Source organism: Loxodonta africana, chromosome 11 (genome assembly GCF_030014295.1).
Source record: "Loxodonta africana isolate mLoxAfr1 chromosome 11, mLoxAfr1.hap2, whole genome shotgun sequence".
Classification (NCBI taxonomy): Eukaryota; Metazoa; Chordata; class Mammalia; order Proboscidea; family Elephantidae; genus Loxodonta; species Loxodonta africana.
The window spans coordinates 9,451,194-9,471,472 of NC_087352.1; the positions used below are offsets into that span (position 1 = coordinate 9,451,194).

The following is a 20,279-nucleotide window of genomic DNA, read 5'->3' on the forward strand; positions in this document are numbered from 1 at the left end:
GAGGGGGGGACAACAGGTCCGACAGCTCCCGAGGGAGGAGGGAGCCACCAGCTTGCCCCGCCCGCAGCCGGCATCCGGCTATCCCGGCCCCGCCGGCCCCACCCTCGGAGAACCCAGCACCCCGATCCCACTCTACCTCCAGCGCCCCCATTCCTGCCCCCTGAAGGCCCAGGCGCCTCGGCCGACTCTGCATAAGCCCTGTCTTAATGCCCAGACCCTGGGAGTCCTCAAAGTTAAAGGGGAATGGAGATGGCGGCCTCTCTCCTCTAATGAGCACTTTAGAAGGGCCCCGACCGGTTTGGGGAGCTGGGCAAAGAGAAGGGGGTGCCTGAGCTGAGTCAGAGACCCACCCAGAGACAGAGGGAAGTGTACCCCCGCTCCAGTTTGCTAAGGGGTGGAGAGCAGGGGTTAAAGATCTCGACCAGGCCCTTTCCCCTCTGGGCAAAAACAGGAAAATAGCTCGTGTGTGAAAAGGGACGATTAGATTCCAGAGCTGTGCTAAACACTTTATACATACTAATTTCATCTTCATAGCAGCCCAGTGAGAAGGGGATTGCTCTCCCATTTAACAGTTGGGGGAACTGAAGCTGAGGGACGACAAAAGTGCCCAAGATCTACATATGCTGTAAACATTAACACCAAATTTATCCTCTTGAAAGACCATGTTATACGACTGTCACTCCAGGCCAGGAAGTGCCTGATAGTTCCAAATAATAACGATAATGGATGAGACTGATAAGGAGCCATCCACACAGGCACTGTGCCAAGCACCTCATATGTATGGACTCATTGGGTAGTCACAACAACCCTCTTATTAATATTATTATGTCCATTTTACAGATGAGGAAACTGAGGCCAGGAGAGGTGAAGTACCTTATCCTGGATCTCACAGGGAAAAGGAGCTCAAACTCAAGTTGATGTTCTAAGCCAAGGAAATAAGAAGACCTGCCCCAGGTTTCTGCATTTGCTTCTGATCTTGTGAGTTAGGAAATCTCCTCCTTACAGACCCCTGGGACCTTCACCCAGTCTGGCTGCTCTGTCCTTGCCCAGGAGACCAGAACTAACTCCAGCCTCAGCCCAGAAACCCAAATGGATCCACCCTGACAAACAGGCAGTAGTCAGATTCACAGCAAAAAAAAAAAAGTTTATTTAAGAAGCTCGAAGGGGTGGTGAAGGGTAGAGAGGAGGGGGGGAAGTGACACCCCTCCCCTCACCCCACCATAACGGATATGAGCACCTGACAGAAAGGAGCGTCAGGAGGGGGGAGTCTGGACCCCACAGCGCATATTGGCTGGAACAGCAAAGTCTGAAAGGAAGAGACCAAGGGGAAAACTAAGGGGCCCAGGCAGACCCCATACCCCGCTGGGGACCCAGAAATTCTAGAACCCCTTTTTAGAAGGATCTAGAATTCTAGCCTTCAGTCCTCTCCTTCCTCAGTCTTAAATGTCCATGTCTGCCAAACTCTCCTCCCTCAGACCCAGAGGCCCAGACCCCCAGTCCCCTCCTCCCTCAGGCCCAGGAATCCAGACCCCCAACCTCCTTCTCTCTCAGAGCCAGGAGTCCAGGTTCCCAGGTCCCTTCTTCCTCAAACCGAGGAGTCCCAGCCCCCAGCTGCTCACCTATCTGCTGAGGCTTGGGCAAGTTCAGGTTGTCCATGACCTTAATAAACTCCTCACAACTGAGTGTAAGCCGGGGGTTCAGAGTCCGCTCCTCCTCCACAGTGGACACTGTGAGCCCTAATGGCCAACAGATGGGGGAGAAAAGTCAACTGGTCCAGCGCCTTGGGCCTCCCAGGACTACATTTCCCAGGAGGCCTCGGGGTGCCTCTCTGGCCCCAGACTAACAGGCTTTTCCCAGAAATGTTCCTGAGATTGCATTCCCTCCTAAATGGGCACCAACCCCATGCCCTCCGGAATTCTAGGAGTCATAGTTTCTATACCCACACCAGTACACCTAAGCACTTGCTGTTTTTGGCCAGTGGAACTTCTGGAATTGTCTCCACATGCCATGAATGTTACGGCAGTCTGGTAAACCAAACCAAACCCACGGCGGGTGAGTTGATATCAACTCATGGCAACTCCACGTGTTACAGAGTAGAACTGCTCCACAGGGCTTTCTTAGCTGAAATCTTTAGGGAAGCGGATTGCCAGACCTTTCTTCCATGGTGCCACTGGGTGGGCTCAAGTCACTAACCTTTGGGTTAGTAGTCGAGCGCAAACTCTTTGTGCCACCTAGGGTCCTGGCAATCCAATAAACAACAACAACAAAAGTTGCCATGTCGATTCTGACGCGTGGTGACCCCATGTGTTTCAGAATAGAATTGCGCTCCATAGGGTTTTCAAGGCTGTGACCTTTTGGAAACAGATCGCCAAGCCTTTCTTCCGAGGTCCTCTGCATGTGTTTGAACCGCCAACCTTTGCAGTTAGTAGTTGAGTACTTAACCGTTTGTGCCACCTAGGGATTCGGCAGCGTGGCACCCCCTTTCAAAGAGTAAGTTATATAAGCCCCACACCTCCTCCGAGAAGCCCTCACCATGGTAATCATGAGCAGGGTAGATCAGACAGTCTCCTGGAAGTGTGAAGATCTTTTCGTGGACTGAGTGGTACAAAGTCTTAGCACAGCCTGGGGAGGGAAAGCTCAGAGGTCAGTGGATCAATAGGACAGGAGAAGCTCCCTAACCCCTTTCTTCAGGAAAAGTGTGGAAAGAGAAAATCACTGTAGCTAAACCCATTGCTCACCTCCTGCCAGTACCCTTTTTGTCAAGGTAGAGAAGGACAGGGAAGGGCATTCTGGGCAGGTGGAACAGCATAGACAAAGAACTGAGGAATGGTGAGAAATTCAGCATGGTTGTAAATGATCTGGGGGACCTGGACACACTAAGAAGTTGTGACCTCACCCTGGGGATACCAAGAAAAGGTTCCAGGCAAGGAAGATGAACAGGAAGATAAGAAGCTGGAGTCATGTGGCCAAGGAGGAGACTGGTGTCATGGTTCTAAGAAGCAGCCCTGAGTCCTAAGTTGGGGCAGAGGCAAACCTTTCTGGAATGTTCTTCTGCCTTTCATTTCAGCCTAAATTCCTTTAACTTCATTTCATGCCTGTGTGGGGAGTGGATGAATAGGAGATTGGGAGCCTCAGAGAGAGAGAGAGAAAAAAAAAAACAGAACAAGATGGAGAGATAAGGACAAAGGGAAGAAGAAGCACGAGGAAGCCTAGGGGCCTGGCTGCCCCGCACACAGCTTGGGGTGGCTTCTGTCTTTTCTCTCTTATCCAGCCTTGCCCTCCTCCCCACAAGGCCGCTAAAGCCTCCAAATCTAATGCCAAAACCCACATTCACACACATCCTCAAGGGACAGCTAAACCCTGAGATTCTGGACCCAAACTCCCTTCCCACAGCTAAACCCCTGAATCTAACGTCCCCTGCAGCTGATCGCCAATGTAACACTACCCCCTAGCAATTAAACCACTGAAGCCAACAACCTCCTAACAGCTAAATCCCAGAATCTAACTGCCCGCTAACAGCTAAGCTCCGGCACCTAACTGCCCCTTGTATACCCCCAGCAGCTAAACCCCTGCTGGTAGTTTTAAAATATGTCCACACATTCTCTGATACTCCTCTCTTCAAAATGGGACGCTTAATTCCCCTCACCTTGACTTAGTGGTCTGGACTAAGCAACTTGCTTTTAATAAGTAGGATATTGAAGAAATGATGGAGTGTCATTTCTAAGGCTAGGTCATAGAAAAAAGAATCATGGCTCTGCCTGTCTCTCTGACCATTCCCTCTGGGAGAACCCAGCTGCTATGTCATGAGAAGTCTCAAGCAGTCCTAGGGAGAGGTCCACATGGCAAGGAACTGAGGCCTCCTGCCAACAACCAGCACTAACTTGTCAGCCATGTGAATAAGCCACCTTCTAAAGGGATCCTCCAGCCCCAGTCAAGCCTTCTAATGACGACAGCCCTGGCTAACGGCTTGACTGCAACCTCTGGAGGAACTCCTGAAGATTTCTGACGAAGCTGTTCCCCTCCTGATTAAAGGGACTGGCATTTCCCCCTTTTCCACTTCCTCTGACTGTGAACATAAGGTGTGATGGCTGATGCTGCAGCAGCCACCTTGCAACCAGGAAGGAAAGGCCAAGAGAATCCCACAAATGACAGTGCTACTGAATCAAAGGCAACGACTACTTTCTTACAGATTTCCTGTTATGGGAGAAAATTAAACTCCCAATTCTTTAAGCCACTGAAGTGGGTTTTTCACTGACTTGCAGCCAAATTATCTTCTAAACTCATGAGCAAAAACCACCCAGCAAAGCCACTCTCAGGTTCCCTACTCTCAGAAACGGTGCAAGATAAAAAAATATTAATCATTGTTTTAAGTCACTAAGTTTTGGGGCAATTTGTCAGACAGCAATAGCTAACTAGTATATCCCTGAATCTAACTGTCCCCTAACAGCTAAACCCTTGAATCTAACTGTCCCTCATCAGCTAACCCTCTAAATCTAACTCTAGCCTCCTCCAAAAGCTAATGGCCTTGAATCTAATCCTTACCCCCTATAAGTCTAACATTCATTCATTCATCCATTCTTGCAAGTGATACTTAAAACCCTGGGACAGAGATAACTGAATTAAGATCTCGGGCTGGGCAGAGGGGTCTGTGACCTTGCTGGAAGTCGGTCCGCCCACACCCTCGGATGAGCAGGGCATCTCCAGTGAAGGCCATGCTGTGGTCATTCAGGACGAACGTGACACACCCTGGAGTGTGGCCAGGACTGGCCCGGGTCTCCAAGGCCTGGTAGGGAGGAGGGGCACAGAGACAGTTACCAACAAGCCAATGGCTCCACCTTCATGGTGAAACTGGCCCCAGAAACCCCCACCCAGCCCAGGTCATAACTAGATAACCTTTTTGGGAAAATATTAAGTAGATTCCCAAGCTCCAAACTTACACCAAGGTAAACTCCAAATGGATTAAAGACTTAAATGCAAGAAATAAAACCACAAAATTGTGACAACAAAAAAATACAAATGAATATATAATCTCCGGTTAGGGAAGAATGATCAGATCTGATCCTTAAGGTCATAAATCATTAAGGAAAAGACCGACAGTTTAATCTTAAATAAACTTAAAGCTTTTTAATGACAACAGCACTGTAAACAAAATTTACAGCGAACTAACAAACTGGGAAAATATATTTATAACATATATAACACACAGCAGTTAATGCTTCATATGCAAACAGTTCTTGCAAATCAGTAAGATGAAGACACTAAAATAAATGGAATATTAAACAGTCATGAAGAATAGTGTTGTTAAAATAAAATTCAGTGAGGCTTTGCACAAGTATTTAATGACATGAAAGATGTTTAATACCCATTAAGTCCAAAAAGCAGGTTACAAAGCAACTTAACAGTGTGATCCTTTTCATTAGCTCTAAATATATATTTTGCTTTTTATGCTTTTCCTATACCATCCATCTGTTTTGTTTTAGTTTGTTTTTTACATCAACATGTTGTTTTGCAATTGAAAAAGAAAACATAAAATTCAGGATAAATTGAAGATCCAAACATAAAAAAATTAAAATCCTAGAAGAAAATATAGGATGATACATATGTATAGATGATATGTGTGTGTGTGTGTGTGTGTGTATCTTGAGGTAGGAAAGGTTTTTCTAAGCATGATAGGAAATGCAGAGGCTATAGATAAAAAGTGACAGATGTGACCACATACAAAATTTTAACTTCATTACAGCAAAAACAAATTCACAAAGTTAGACAAACTCAAGACAATATTGACAGCACATATAGTGAAGCATTACAAAGTATAACCATCATATATAAACAGCTCTGAAGTATCAATAAGATCAGAACTCCCAAAAGAAAAATGGGCAAAATAAAAGAACGGGCAATTCATGGAAGAAAAAACAGAAACAGCGAAAAAGCATCTGAAAAAATGTTCAGTCTCCCTGAAAAGGAAAGAAGGGAGGGAGGGGGAGATTTAATTTCAAAGCCCTTATTTTTCACTTACCAGATTGGCAACTGTCAGAATGCTTGTGGTGTTTGAGGTAAGCCCTTTCATTTCCTGGATGTCGGTACAACTCAGCATAGGCATTCTGTAGGGCAACTTAGCAGTATTTATCAACATCTCCTTGAAAACCCTATGAGGCAGTTCTACTCTGTGCTTTAGGGTCACTATGAGTCAGAGTTGACTCAACGGCAACAGGTTTTTTTTTTTTTTATCAGCATCTCAAATGTGCACACTTTATGACCCTCAAAGCTACTCCTAAGACCCTGCCATTAAGCACCCCTGAAAAAATGCACAAAAATACCAATGGAGGGAGTCCTCCCATCTAATTCCCACATGCAACTCAGGGAAACAAGAGTTATCAGGAAAAAATATTACCCTAATGATCTAACAACCACTTATATTCCTCCTCTCCTTTTATCTGAGAATCTAGCCCCTCACGTTAATCAGTATCCTTGTCCAGGTCAGTTGCTTCCTGATTATTGAAGGGCACCATATGCAGGCACTGTTGCCTGCCTCGCAGTATCTGTTCTGCCCTTCTTCCCCACTTACAGATTCCCAATTTGGTTCTGGGCATACTGTGCAACCAAACATACACTTTCCGAGCCCCCCTGGCTGGACTAGGGTGGCCCCTGATACAGTTGTCTGGCCAATGAGATCTCACTGAAAGTCTCCTGAGGATTTCTAGGAAAGCTTTCCCCTTCCTGATAAAAAGAGACTGACATCTCTCCTATCCAATTCCTCTGACTGTGAACATAAGGTGTGATGGCTGCTGCTACAGCAGCCACCTTGCAACCATGAAGGAAAGGCCAAGAGAATCCCACAAACAATAGTGCTGTTGAATCAAAGGCAGCCACTGTCTTCTTCCAGATTTCCTGTTAAAATAAACTCTTAAGCCACTGCAGCGGGTTTTCAGTTACTTGTAGCCAAATATCTTCTTAACTCATATACAGAAGGATATATGTGCAATGCAAAACAAGTGCATAGCAAAATTATAAATTCTGCACAATCTTGTCACATTCTTTGAATTTTTTTAAACAAAAGCATGGGTGTGTTTTGTACTAAACGTGTGGATGGACATTCTGGAGTGATGTTCAAAATATTTAACTACTGTTACAGCACAGGTATTTCTTTATAGCATAGAGGTAGGGTGGTTTGGTGGTAGAACTCTTGCCTTCCATGTGGGAGACCCAGGTTAAGTTCCCAGCCAATACACCTCATGAACAGCCACCACTCATCTGTCAGTGGAAGCTTGTGTGTGGCTATGATGTTCAACAGGTTTCAGCAGAGCTCCAGGCTAAGACAGGCTAGGAAGAAAGGCCCGGTAACCTACTTCCCAAAATCAGCCAATGAAAACCCTATGGATCACGAAGGTCCAATCCACAACCAATCATGGGGATGGCGCAGACCAGGCAGCATTTCCTTTCATTGTGCGTGGGATCACCATGAGTCAGGGGCCAACTCCACAGCGACGAACAACAGCAACATAACATGGGCCTTGGCCAATCGAAGGACATCATTTGTAAACAACCAGTATAGTTAAAGTATAAACCAAAAAAACCAAACCTGCTGCCATTGAGTCGATTCCAACTCATAGCAACCCTATAGGACAGAGCAGAACTGCCCCACAGAACTTCCAAGGAGCGCCTTGTGGATTCAAACTGCCTACCTTTTGGTCAGCAGCTATAGCTCTTAACCACTATGCCACAGGGTTTCCTATAAGGTATATATATATGGAATATATGTATATACGTGTTTGAACAAAATTTTAACATCAGTTAAAATCTTGCTTGCTACATGGATCAAGATTCCCTAGGCCTTCAGTGACTGGGTCTGTATTGCATGTGGATTTGCTGACAATCACCCTGCTTATATGACCTTTCCCTTCTCTGGACTTCTAGAATCCATCCCTTCTATCTGTTCCCACAACTCTGCCCAGCTCAAGCCTCACCTGCTCCTGCCTGGACTATTACATCAGCCTGCTACCTGGCTTCTTGGCCTCCAATCCATTTCCCACATGGCCCTGAGGGGGTTTCCTAGGCCCAGATCCAACCTTGCCCCTCCCTGCTCCTTTGTTCCTAGTGCTCCCACGGCAGTGTTCTGGCTCCTCAGCACACCTTTCCAGCCCAATGTTCTACAACATCCTCCTTTCTTCAACACACCTAGCTACACTGAACACCTAAGTGGTTTCCTGAAAGCACCAGGCTTTTCTACACATCTTTGCCCATGCAATCCTCTCTGTCAGATACGCCCTTCCCTCTTCCATCAGTCAGGTCTACCCATTCTTCAAGAAGCCCGTCTCCTGTGCCAGGCTGTATTCTAAGCATTTGACGTCCCTAAACTCATTCAATCCACACACATCTTTATGAGGCGGAAACCATTTCCTATTCCCGTTCTACATGTGGAAATTGAGGCACAAAGAAGTTAACTCACTGACTCAAGGTCACGCAGCTGGTAAATGGTGCTGGATTTGAACCCAGGCAGTTGGGCTCTGTGCCCTCAGTCACTCCATTCTACCACCTGTCTGCAGAGTGCCCTCCGACTGCTCCACCTTCAGGGACCTTACTTGGTTCTTTTAGGGTTTCTTATTTATCTAATAAATACTTACTGACCTCCAACTATACACCAGGCATTAGAGGAGGGAATATGACAAAACAGACAGAGGCCCTGCTCTCAGGAACTAGCAAACGGAGACAGACAATAAATTTATTGATATGTCAGGTGGTAAGATGTCTGTCAGGCAAAGAGATGCAGTCCGGCGGTGAGATGTCAGGCAGGCAGTGAGATGCCAGTCAGGCAGTGAGATGCCAGTCAGGTGGTGAGATGTCAGTCAGATGGTGAGATGTCAGCCAGATGGTGAGATGTCAGCCAGATGGTGAGATGCCCATCAGGTAGTAAGATGTCAGTCGGGTGGTGAGATGTCAGTCAGATGGTGAGATGTGTGTCAGGGGGTAAGATGTCTGTCAGGGGGTAAGATGTCAGTCAGGTGGTGAGAGGCCAGTCAGGCAGTGAGATGCCAGTCAGGTGGTGAGATGTCAGTCAGGCAGTGAGATGCCAGTCAGGTGGTGAGATGTCAGTCAGATGGTGAAATATCTGTCAGACGGTGAGACATCAGTCAGATAGAGAGATTTCTGTCAGATGGTGAGACGTCTGTCAAGCAGAGAAATGTCAGTCAGGCAGTGAGATGTCAGGTGGTAAGATGCGCTAGAAAAAAGAATAAAGCAAGGCATAGGGAACAGAAGGGATGCAATTTAAAATAATAAGAATAAGAAAGGCCTCACCAATAGAGTTACATTTGACAATGTGGAGGGAGCAGCTGCAACCCTTACACACCGTGGTAGGAGTATAAATAGAAAACTATTGGACAGTTTCTACTAAAGCTAAACCTACACATACCTGTGACTCACTCCTTGGTATAAACTCAACAGAAATGTGTATGTATGTTCACCAAGTTCTATACTAGAATGTTCCTAGTGGTGCTATTTGTAGTAGCCCCAAACGGGGAACAAGCTGCATGCCTGTCAACAGTAGAATGTATAAGTAGATTGGGGTATATTTACATAACAGAATACTATACAGAATGAGAATGAACAAGTTATAACTACATATGACATCATGGATGAAGCCCACAGACAAAATGATGAACAAAAGAAGCCAGACACAAAAGAATGGAATGGAGGGAGGGAGTGGCATGAAGTAGGGTGGAGTGGAAAAAAAAGAGTGTAGTGGGGTATAGTATTATTAAACACCATAAAAAATATCTAACATCTGCCTCCAGTTATAGGAGAGAGAGGTGTTAGAAAAACAGGTTAAACAACACCATGAGGAAACAATTAGAAACACCTAGAACGTGAGACATTCTACAAGACGACAGGCCTGGAAGCTTCAAAAGTCAACATCATGGGGGAAAAGTGTGTGAAACTTCTGGATGAAAAGAAACTAAATAGACATAACAAGCACACACCCCGCCATTTACCTAGATTGGGTTCTGGTTCCCAGAAACAGCTGTGAAAAAGATTCCTGGGGCAATTGGAGAAATTTGAGCAGGGGTTAGATACTTAACGTTATTATAGAATCATTATGAATTTTGTTAGGCGTGACAAAGGTATTGTGGTTTTGTAAGAGAGTGGTTTTCAAAGTGGAGTTCAGGGACCCATGGGGTCTGCAAGGTCAAAATTATTTTCATAATAATATTAAGACATCTTTTATCCTTCTTCACTCTCATTCTCCCACAAGCAGTCGGCAGAATTTTCCAGAGACTGTGTGAAGTATGATGACATCATAGCTCTGACGGCTGCTGAAATGTGTGTGTTGTGTGTGTATTCTTGTCTTTGAAATTTTTAATACTTTTGCAGTTTTAATTTCTAATACAGTAAATATTGACAGATGGAACCCATGCAAACAACAGCTTTTTAGGGTCTTTGATCATTTTTAAGAGCGTTAAGGGGTCCAAAGTACCAAAAAGCTTGAGAGTTTGAGAGTCGCTGACATAGAACACCTTTATTCCTACAAGAAGTCTGTAGGAGTGAAATGTCTACAACTTAAACTTTTTTTTTTTTTTTATTGTAGCAAAGATGTATGTAACAAAACATTTGCCCTTTCAACATTCTTCACACGTATAGTTCAGTGATATTAATTTATGTTCATCATGTTCAACCATCACCCTTATCTGGTCCCAAATTTTTCCATCTGCAACTAACTCTTTAATGTTGGGGGGAGGGGGAGGGGGGAGGAAAGGATATATGGAGAGAGAAAAATAAAGCAAAGTGGCAAACTGTCAGCCATTGGTGAATCCAGGTGGAAGCTGTGAGGTGTTAATTGTACTACTGTTTCAAGTTAGTGTAGACTTGAGAATATTCACAATAAAACGCTCAAGGTGTCGGGGGGGCACCTAACATCCTGACCTAATGCAGCCTCAAAAAAACAAAACAAAACAAACCAATTGCTCTGGAGTCAATTCTGATTCATGGAGACCCCATGTGTTTCAGAAGCAAACCAATCACCAGGCCTTTTTTCCAAGGTGACTCTCAGGGGATTTGAACCGGCAACCTTTCAGTAAATAGCTAAACTCCACTGTTCCTGAAACTTATCGCGTGACCTCTCCAAAAAAAGCTGCTGAATATTCTAACCGGGCCCTTCCCTGCACTATAAACTAAAATAGCAGCTCACCCGCCTAACTTTGCATTCTTTCCACAAATTCCTTCTTTCCTTCACAGGATACATCAAACACGTGACACATCCCCTGCTGCTCTTTGGCTCGTTTCTCTTTGCAGCTAAAACTTCTGAAACTAACCCCCCAGCAGCTAAACACAAAACTGATCATTACAGCTTTCGACACTCGCCTTGCAGTTCCCACGGCCTCTACTGCCCCCTTGTGGCAATCAAGCCCTTGGCGCCTTTTATTTGGCCTACAAATTCATCAGCCGCCTTCTTTGCTTTTGTGGAAGAAAAATAAATTAAAATTATTTGTTCTGTTTGAGGGAAAGTGTACCGATATCTGAAACTTACTTTGAGATTCATCAAAAAATAAGGTGGAGTGATGGATGAATGGATGTGTGCACTGTAAAATTTTTTTCAGCTTTTCCGTATGTTTAAACGTTTTCATAATAAAATGTTGGGGAGAGGGAGACTTGTCCCACAATTCAAACATTTAATTTCAAATATGAGGAAGCACTAAAACCCAAACATGGGCTGCATGAATATCACCTGTGGAGTTTTTAAAACATAGGGATTCTGTGGAGAATCTGGAACCCTCATCCATTGCTCGTGGGAAGGTAAATGGAGCAACCACTGCGGAAAAGAGTTTGGAGGTTCCTCAAAAAGTTGAACATAGAATATCCTATGACCCAGCAATCCCAATCCTGGGTATATACCCAAAAGGTTTGAAAAAAGGAATGCAAACAGAAACCTGTACACCAAAGTTCATTGCAGCACAATTCACAATAGCCAAAAGGTGGAAACAACCTACAACAGATGAATGGATAAGCAAAATGTGGTCCATACATACAACGGAATATTACTGAGCCGTAAAGATAAATGAAGTCCTGAAAGATGCCACAACATGGATGAGCCCTGAAAATATGATGCTGATTGAAATAACTCAGGCACAAAAGGGCAAATACCATTAAACCCGTTGCCATCAAGTCAAATCCAACACATAGAAACCCTATAGGACAGAAAAGAACTGCCCTTTAGGGTTTCCAAGGAGCGCCTGGTGGATTCGAACTGCCAACCTTCTGGTTAGCAGCCGTAGCTCTTAACCACTCTGCCACCAGGGCAAGTACTGTATGATCTCATTTATATGACATAGGCAAATAGAAACAAAAGCTTATTAGCAGTGGTGGGAGAGAAGTTATTGCTTAGGGAGCACTGAGTTTATGTTTACGGTGGTGGAGTAAGTCAGAAAAGGATAGTGACAATGCTATGCAACATAAAGATTATAATCAACTTCACTGAAAAATGCATGCGGAATTGTTCAACTGGCAAATGTTATGTATATTTTTACCTAAATTAAAAAAAATTTTTATTGATTCCCTGTGTCCACCCTGACTAATTAAATCAGAATCTCTAGGGGACCTGGAGAGTCAGTATTTTGATCAAACCCAAAACCAAACTTGTTGCCATCGAGTTGATTCCAACTCATAGCAACCCTATAGGATACAGTAGAACTGCCCCATAGGGTTTCCAAGGCTGTAATCTTTTTTTTTAATTGTACCTTAAATGAAAGTTTACAGAGCAAACTAGTTTCTCATTAAACAGTTAGTACATATATTGTTTTATGACATTGGTTAACAACCTCATGACATGTCAACACTCTCCCTTCTCAATCTTGGGTTCCCTATTACCAGCTTTCCTGTCCACCTCCTGCCTTCTATTCCTTGGCCCCAGGCTGGTGTACCCCTTCAGTCTCATTTTGTTTTATGGGCCTGTTCAATCTTTGGCTGAAGGGTGAACCTCAGGAGTGGCCTCATTACTGAGGTGAAAGGTGTCCGGAGGCCATATTCTCAGGGTTTCTCCAGTCTCTCTGTCAGGCCAGCAAGTCTGGTCTTTCTGAGTTAGAATTTTGTTCTATATTTTTCTCCAGCTCTCTCGGGGACCCTCTATTGTGATCCCTGTCAGAGGAGTCAGTGGTGGTAGCCGGGCACCATCTTTTTGTACTGGACTCAGTCTGGTGGAGGCCATGGTAGACGTGGTCCATTAGTCCTTTGGAGTAATCTTTCCCTTGTATCGTTAGTTTTCGTCATTCTTCCTTGCTCCCAAAGGGGTAAGACCAGAGGAGTGTGCCAGATGGCTGCTCACAGTCTTTTAAGACCCCAGACACTACTCACCAAAGTAGAATGTAGAACATTTTCTTTACAAACTATGTTATTCAAGGCTATAATCTTTACAGAAGCAGACTTCCACATCTTTCTCCCATAAAGCAGCTGGTGGGTTCAGGTTCGAACCACCGACCTTTCGGTTAGCAGCTGAGCACTTAACCACTGCACCACCAGGGCTCCTTATATTTTGATCAGCAATTCTCTAAATCAACATACAGGGAGTCCCCAGGTTATGAACAGGATCAGTTCCTAAGTCTGTCTTTAAGGAGAATCTGTAGGTAAGTTGGAACAGGTATACAGGGTTCTTATTCAGCATCAGTTAGTCAGATGTTTGTCTTAGTGTATGTTATATACCTTACCTTTCTACATAAAGCAGCCCTGATGATGCAGTGGTTAAGAGTTCAGCTGCTAACCAAAAGGTCAGCAGTTGGAATCCACCAGCTGCTCCTTGAAAAACCTATGGGGCAGTTCTACTCCGTCCTATAAATCTCTATGAGTCGGAATCAACTCTACAGCAATAGGTCTGATTTTTTGGTTTTATGCATACAAAACACTTACACACTTTCAAACGGTGCTATGTTTTCATGAGTGTCAGAAAGTAGTCTGAGCATTCATTATTATGAATCATTGTATGTATTTAACTTAAAATGTTAATATAATAGGCTTTAAGGCAGTCCCCATTCTTAAGTACGCAGTATTAATAACTCAGGGACTGCCAGTACTTAACAGATAAACATCGCTTTCGGAAATTGCCACACCCCATGGGAGCGAAACTATTCACTTCTTAGTCATATTCAAAAAGGAAAATGTATTCTGCAACAAAACCAATTTAATTTGGGCGGCCTTGAGTGTAAGATGTACAACCAGTTCAGAAAACTGTTTGGCAGCTTCTATTAAAGTTAATTTAAACATACGTCCAGTCTACGGCCCAGCGAGTCCGCTCCTTGGTACTGAGTGCTTAACTTCACCAAGAGATCTGGACAAGAACCTTCACGGCAGCCTGATTCATAAGAGCCAGAAACTGGAAACAACCCAATGTCTAGGAGAGAAGAAGGGATAAACTGAGGTGTACTCACACAGTGAGCAAATAGTCGGCAAACTATGGCCCGTGGGCCGGATCTGGTCTGCCACCTGTTTTTGTACAGCCTGTGAGCTAAGAGTGGTTTTGACATTTAAATGGCTGAAAAATAAAAGACTATTTCATGACACATGTAAGCTATATGAAATTCAAATCTCAGTGTCTATATTAAAACACCCTTGTTGTTGTTTCTGACTCATGGTGACCCCATATGTGCAGAGTAGAACCATACTCCATAGAGTTTTCCGGGCTGTGACTTTTCAGAAGCAGATCGCAAGGCCTGTCTTCCGAGGCACCTCTAGGAGGGTTTGAACTGCCAAAACCTTTTGGCTACTGGTCAAGTGGTTGACTGTTCGAACTCAAACCCAAACCCATTGCCACCCGGTCAATCGCAATTCATAGTGACCCTGTAGAACTGCCCCATAGAGTTTCCAAGGAGTGCCTGGTAGATTCGAACTCCCAACCTTTTTGGTTAGCAGCTGTAGTACTTAGCCACTATGCCACCAGTGTTTCCGTTGACTGTTTGCACCACCCAAAACAAAAACCAAACCTGTTGCTGTTGAGTCAATTCTGACTCATAGCAACCCTATAGGACAGAGTAGAACTGCCCTATAGGGTTTCCAAGGAGCAGCTGGTGAATTTGAACTGCCAATCTTTTGATTAGCTGCTGTAGCTCTTAACCACTGCACCACCAGGGCTCCTGCACCACCCAGGGACTCCCAAATTTCAGTGTCCATAAATAAAGTTTTATTGGAAAACAGCCATGCTCACTTGTTCACAAACTGTCTATGGCTGCTTTCTTTCACACTACAGCAAGAGTTGTGAGAGACCGTCTGGCCACAAAACCCAAAATATTTCCTATCTGGCCCCTTACAGAAAAACGTTGCCAACACTTGCTATACAGCAATGAAATGAGAAATGAATTACAATTACATACAACGTTATGTTGAAGGAAGCCAGACACTAAAGAGAACAGATGTTATGATTCCTGTTTATATAGTCTTGTTTATAAGGTCCGGGATAGGCAAAACCAGTCTGCAGTGAGGTAAGTCAGAAGAGTGGTTCCTTGGTAGGAGGTGTCATTGGCCAGGAAGGGCTATAAGGAAGGCTTTGGGGGTGATTGGCATATTCTGGGTCTGGATCTGGGTGGTAGATACCAACCAAAAAACCAAACACATCGGCGTCAAGTTGATACCAACTCATACCGACCTTATAGGACACAGTAGAACTGCCCCATAGGCTTCCAAGGAATGGCTGGTAGATTCGAACTGCTGACCTTTTGGTTAGCAGCTGAGCTCTTAACCACCGCGCCACCAGGTCTCCGGGTGGTAGATACTCATACGTAAACAAATTCATCGAGATGTACGCGTATCGTGTGTGCACTTTATGCACTTTGCTATACGTACGTTATAACTCGATTTTTTTTAAAGTAAACCAAAAAAAAAAAAAAAAAAACCCTTCTCATTGAGTTGATTCTGACTCATATTAACCCTCCAGGACAGAGTAGAACTGCCCCATAGGGTTTCCGAAGTGCGCCACCAGGGCTACGTTTTTTTAAAGTAGGGGGAGAAGTATAAGGAAAAGCAAAAACTGGCCCATCTCCAAATGTTTCTAAATAACTTAGACAAAGGACAAAAACAAAACAAAACAGTGAGTATCATAAAGACAAATAACAACAAGTACTGGCGAAAATGTGGAGAAATGGAAACCTTCATACACTGCTGGTGAGAATGTAAAATGGTGCAGCTATATTTGGGTAACAATCTGGCAGTTCCTCGAACAGTTAAACATAGAATTACCATATGATCCAGCGATCCTCCTACGTCTATACCCAAGAGAAATGAAAACATATGTCCACACAAACTCTTGTAACATGCATTTTCATAGCACAAAAACTTATACACAAACGTTCAGAGCAGCATTATTCATAATGGCCCAAAACTGGAAACAACCCAAATGTCTATCAAGTCATGAATGGGTAAACCAAAATGTGGTATACGCATACAATGGAATACTATTCAGCCATGAACAGAAATAAAGTTCTGGTAACATGCTGCAACACAGATGAAGTTTGAAAACATCAGGCTAAGTGAAAGAAGCCCGTCGCAAAGGGCCACGTATTGTATGATTCTAGGTATATGAAATGTCCAGAATAGGCAAATCAAAAAAAAAAACCATTGCCGTTGGGTCGATTGCAATTTAGAGTGACCCCAGAGGACAGAGTAGAACCACCCCAATACAGTTTCCAAGGAGCTCCTGGTGGACCTGAACCTGAACTGCTGATCTTTTGGTTAGCAGCCACGGCACTTAACCACTATGCCACCAGGGTTTCCAGCAAATCTATAGAGACCAAAAAAAAAAAAAGAGCCCTGGTGGTGCAGTGCTTAAGCATCGTGCCGCTAGCCACCAGCCACTCTGTGGGAGAAAATCATGGCAATCTGCTTCTGCAGATTGCAGCCTTGGAAACCCTGTGTGGCAGCTCTACTCTATCCTATAGGATTGCTATGAGTCAGAATTGACTCAATGGTAATAGAGACAGAAAGTAGATTAGTGGTTGCCTAGGGCTGGAGAGGATGGGTGCAATTAGGAGGTAAAAGTTAAGGGCTGCAGGGTTTCCTTTTGAGGGAATGAAAATATCCTGAAATTGATTGTGGTGACAGATGTACAACTCTGCGAATATACTAAGAGCCACTGAATCGTGCACTTTAAATGGGTGCACTGTATATGTGATTTTACATTGCCTAGACGGGGAAACCCTGGTGGCTAGTGGTTAAGAGCTACAGCTGCTAACCAAATGGTTGGCAGTTCAAATCTACCAGGCGCTCCCTGGAAACTCTATGGGGCAGTTCTACTCTGTCCTATAGGGTCACTGTAAGTCGGAATCTATAGCAACGGGTCTGGTTTGTTTGTTTGTTTGTTTTTTGGTTTATATATGACGGAAACCCTGGTGGTGTAGTGGTTAAGAGCTATGTCTGCTAACAAAACATCGGCAGTTCAAATCCACCAGGTGCTCCTTGGGAACCCTATGGGGCAGTTCTACTCTATCCTTTAGGGTCGCTATGAGTCGGAATCGACTCAACGGCAGTGGGTTTGGTTTTGGTTTTTTATATATGACCAGGAAACCTTGGTGGCAGAGTGGTTAGAAGCTGCATGTGCTAACCAAAAGGTCGGCAGTTTGAATCCACCAGGCACTCCTTGGAAACCCTATGGGGCAATTCTACTCAGGCCTATAGGGTCACTATGAGTTGGAATCGACTCAGTGGCAATGCGTTTGTTTTTATATATATATATCTTGATAAAGCTGTTTTAAAAAAAAAAAACAAACTAAACCTAAATCTACCACAGCTAAACCCTTCAAGTCATTCTCTGAGAGTATCATTCAACCCTTTGTAACCCTAAGCTTTCTCAGTCCAAGAAACCTTTGTTTTCTCCTCTCAATTGTTAGCACCAAATACTTACTCATGTACAATGTGTTCTTTTTCACCAGTTTCCTGAAAAGGGCTTGAAGTAAACAGTGTGTCATCCCTGTAGCTAAACCCTCTGATCCCACACACAGCCTTCATTTCCACTAACAGCTGACTCAGATAAACTGTCCTCATTTAGCAAAACCCTCTAACCTGGAGGTCCAGTCCTCATCCTGTCACCTGACATTCCGCCCCCATCGTCTACCTCTTTAGCAACTCTGATCAGAAAATGGCCTTGCCGGCTATTTCTCCTGCCCTCTAAGGGCAACCCTCACTCCACCCTACTCTCCCACCCCACCCCTTATCGTCCTGGGTTGAAATTCTAACCGGAAACCGCTGATGACGCCTGTGGCAAGGAAGGGGAAGGAGGCAGGGACCTTCAGACTACTCCTGTGTGAGGCAACAGCGGGGCTGGGAGGAGGGTGGGACAAGCAAGGCATCTAGGGCACAAAATTTAAGGGAATGCTCACTCTCAGGAGCCCACCCAGCACTTACACCACCGTTTTGAAATTTGGGGCCACAGGTGCCTCCGTTTACCTCACTCTAATCCTAGCCTGAGCAACAGACTGCTCCTTGCTCACACGGTGGCTCTCCTTCAGCCTTGACTTTGGAATTGCAGCCTCCAGTCAACTTTTATGGAGATGCCAGCCCAAAGGCACTGGCACAAAGCCTTAGGAGACTCCATAAATGCTGTTGACTTAAGGGGCTTGGCCACAGACACACCTGACTGGGGCCTCTTGCCCCAGGGCCCCAACTGGGTTTATGGTGCCTTCCTCCCAAGGGCAGGAATCTCTTAAACATCAGGAACCCAGACCCTTGGGTGGCTCAACCAGGACTCAGGAGCCTAGGCTCAGTCCCCTTCTCCCTCAGAGGGAGGAGTCCCAGGGCCCAGCCCCCTCCTCCCAACAGACCAAGAAGTCCAAGCCACCACCCTCCCAGGGTCCCAGCATCCAACTCACAAAGCGCCCGAATCGGATGAAGTCTCCATCCTCAATGTGCAGATCGGCCTGGGCCCCACTAAGGCGCGAGATGACAGACTGGCAGCCCGGGAGTAGGGACTTGAGCAGCCCCGAACCCGTAATGTGGTCCGCATGGCAGTGGGTATTCACTGCGAGAGACAGGCGGGCCACGTCCAGTAGGGCATAAAGAGGACCCGGGATTCCCAGGCCCCCTCCTCCATCAGACCCAGGAGTGGGGGGTGGGGGACGGGCCACTTTCTCACTCCACTTAGTCTGTGGCCCCGTCCCCCTCAGGCCCGGGAGTGTGATCCCCAGACTGACCAGCATAGAGCAGCCGCAGCCTCAGCTCCTTGACCAGCTGCGCATCCCGATTCGCTGTCTCCAGAACCGGGTCGATCAGAATGGCCTCTCGGGATTCCCTGTCACCCAGCAGGTATGTGTAGGTGCAGCTCTTGGGCTCAAACATCTGGGAAGGGGTGGAGGACAGGTGAGAGCACAGAACCAGGCTCCCATCCACTGAGTCCAGGAGTCCAGGCTTCGATTAAGATTCAAAAACAGAAACCCCAGCCCCTTACTCCCCCTGGAGTCAGGAGCTGGGCCCCCTGCCCTTCATCCCTCACATGCGAGGAGTCTGAATTTCCTAATACCCGGGAATCTGAGTCTCCTTTTTGTTTTTTTAGCATCCTCTTCTGTAAAGGACCCTGGAGTCTGGCCTCAAGCTTCCCTCTTCCGCAAAGATCCAGGCATCGGGACCCCGAAATCTCTTCCCTTTAAAGAACCCAGGAGTCCGGCCCCAAGCCTCCCCTTCTGCAAAAATCCAGGCATAGCGACCCCCCGGGTCTCTCCCCTTTAAAGGACCCGGAGTCGCGGCCCCAAGCCCCCACTTCCACCGCCTCAGGCCCAGTAACCCCACTACCCTGTCCAGCCACCTCGCACCTGCCGCAGGAGGATGGGGGCGCCAGACCCCGCTCGCTGGCTGAGCTGCCGGCCCGCGACCCGCAGAGCCAACCCCGCCATCGCACCCACTGCCGGGTCCAGACTGAGCGAAGGCCGCCCCCAGCCGGAGCCGGGTGCACCCAGGCTGACCCGGGAGGGCGGGGAGGGGCGGGGAGGGGCGGGAAGGGGCGGGGAGGGGCGGGGAGGGGCGGGGCCCTCTTAAAGGGGCCGCGGTGCGCGGCGCGGCGAGCAGGACGCCGGCATCCAGGTCCGGGGACGCTGGAGGGACTTCAGAGTTGGAGACAGCGAGCGACAGAGACCTCTGAGATCCCGGGAAACAGGGAAGAGGGAGACCCCCAGAGAGCGAGGGGGAGACGCTCAGAGACACACACATCCTCGTGGAGAGAGAGAGGCAGGGAGAGAAGTGGCAACAGATCAGGAGGTCAAAATACACTGGCAGCCACAGGGCCATTGGATAGGAAAAGTGGATGGCTGGATAGTCACTGTTAC

At 46.1% G+C, this 20,279-nt stretch overlaps 1 protein-coding gene across 2 annotated transcripts; it reads right to left on the reverse strand.

Annotated features, from left to right (window-relative positions):
- Positions 1 to 1,112: 1,112 nt before the first annotated feature.
- Positions 1,113 to 19,898, reverse strand: ETHE1 (ETHE1 persulfide dioxygenase). Of its 2 annotated transcripts, none has more exons than XM_023543104.2 (7): positions 19,155 to 19,269; positions 18,834 to 18,982; positions 6,017 to 6,101; positions 4,654 to 4,783; positions 2,533 to 2,622; positions 1,620 to 1,736; positions 1,113 to 1,306 (listed from the first exon to the last, which is right to left on the reverse strand). In XM_023543104.2, exons 2-7 carry the CDS (start codon positions 18,965 to 18,967, stop codon positions 1,254 to 1,256), a joined length of 609 nt encoding a protein of 202 aa, XP_023398872.1. In that variant the 5' UTR covers positions 18,968 to 18,982; positions 19,155 to 19,269; the 3' UTR covers positions 1,113 to 1,253. The 2 variants fall into 2 exon arrangements, with proteins under 2 accessions (XP_023398872.1, XP_003406922.1); XM_003406874.4 differs by lacking the exon at positions 6,017 to 6,101 and adding an exon at positions 19,770 to 19,898 and having other exon boundaries at positions 1,116 to 1,306; positions 19,155 to 19,299.
- Positions 19,899 to 20,279: the final 381 nt, after the last annotated feature.

Bases quoted from the DNA above. Each gene is read 5' to 3' on its own strand.
- ETHE1 (XM_003406874.4), bottom strand. From the start codon at position 19,850: ATGGCGGGGTTGGCTCTGCGGGTCGCGGGCCGGCAGCTCAGCCAGCGA. The intron at 4,784-18,833 runs GTGAGTTGGATG...CCTCCCTACCAG, and splicing joins TCATCCGATTCGGGCGCTTT to GCCTTGGAGACCCGGGCCAG. The intron at 1,307-1,619 runs GTGAGCAGCTGG...TCTTCCTTTCAG, and splicing joins GCCCAAGCCTCAGCAGATAG to ACTTTGCTGTTCCAGCCAAT.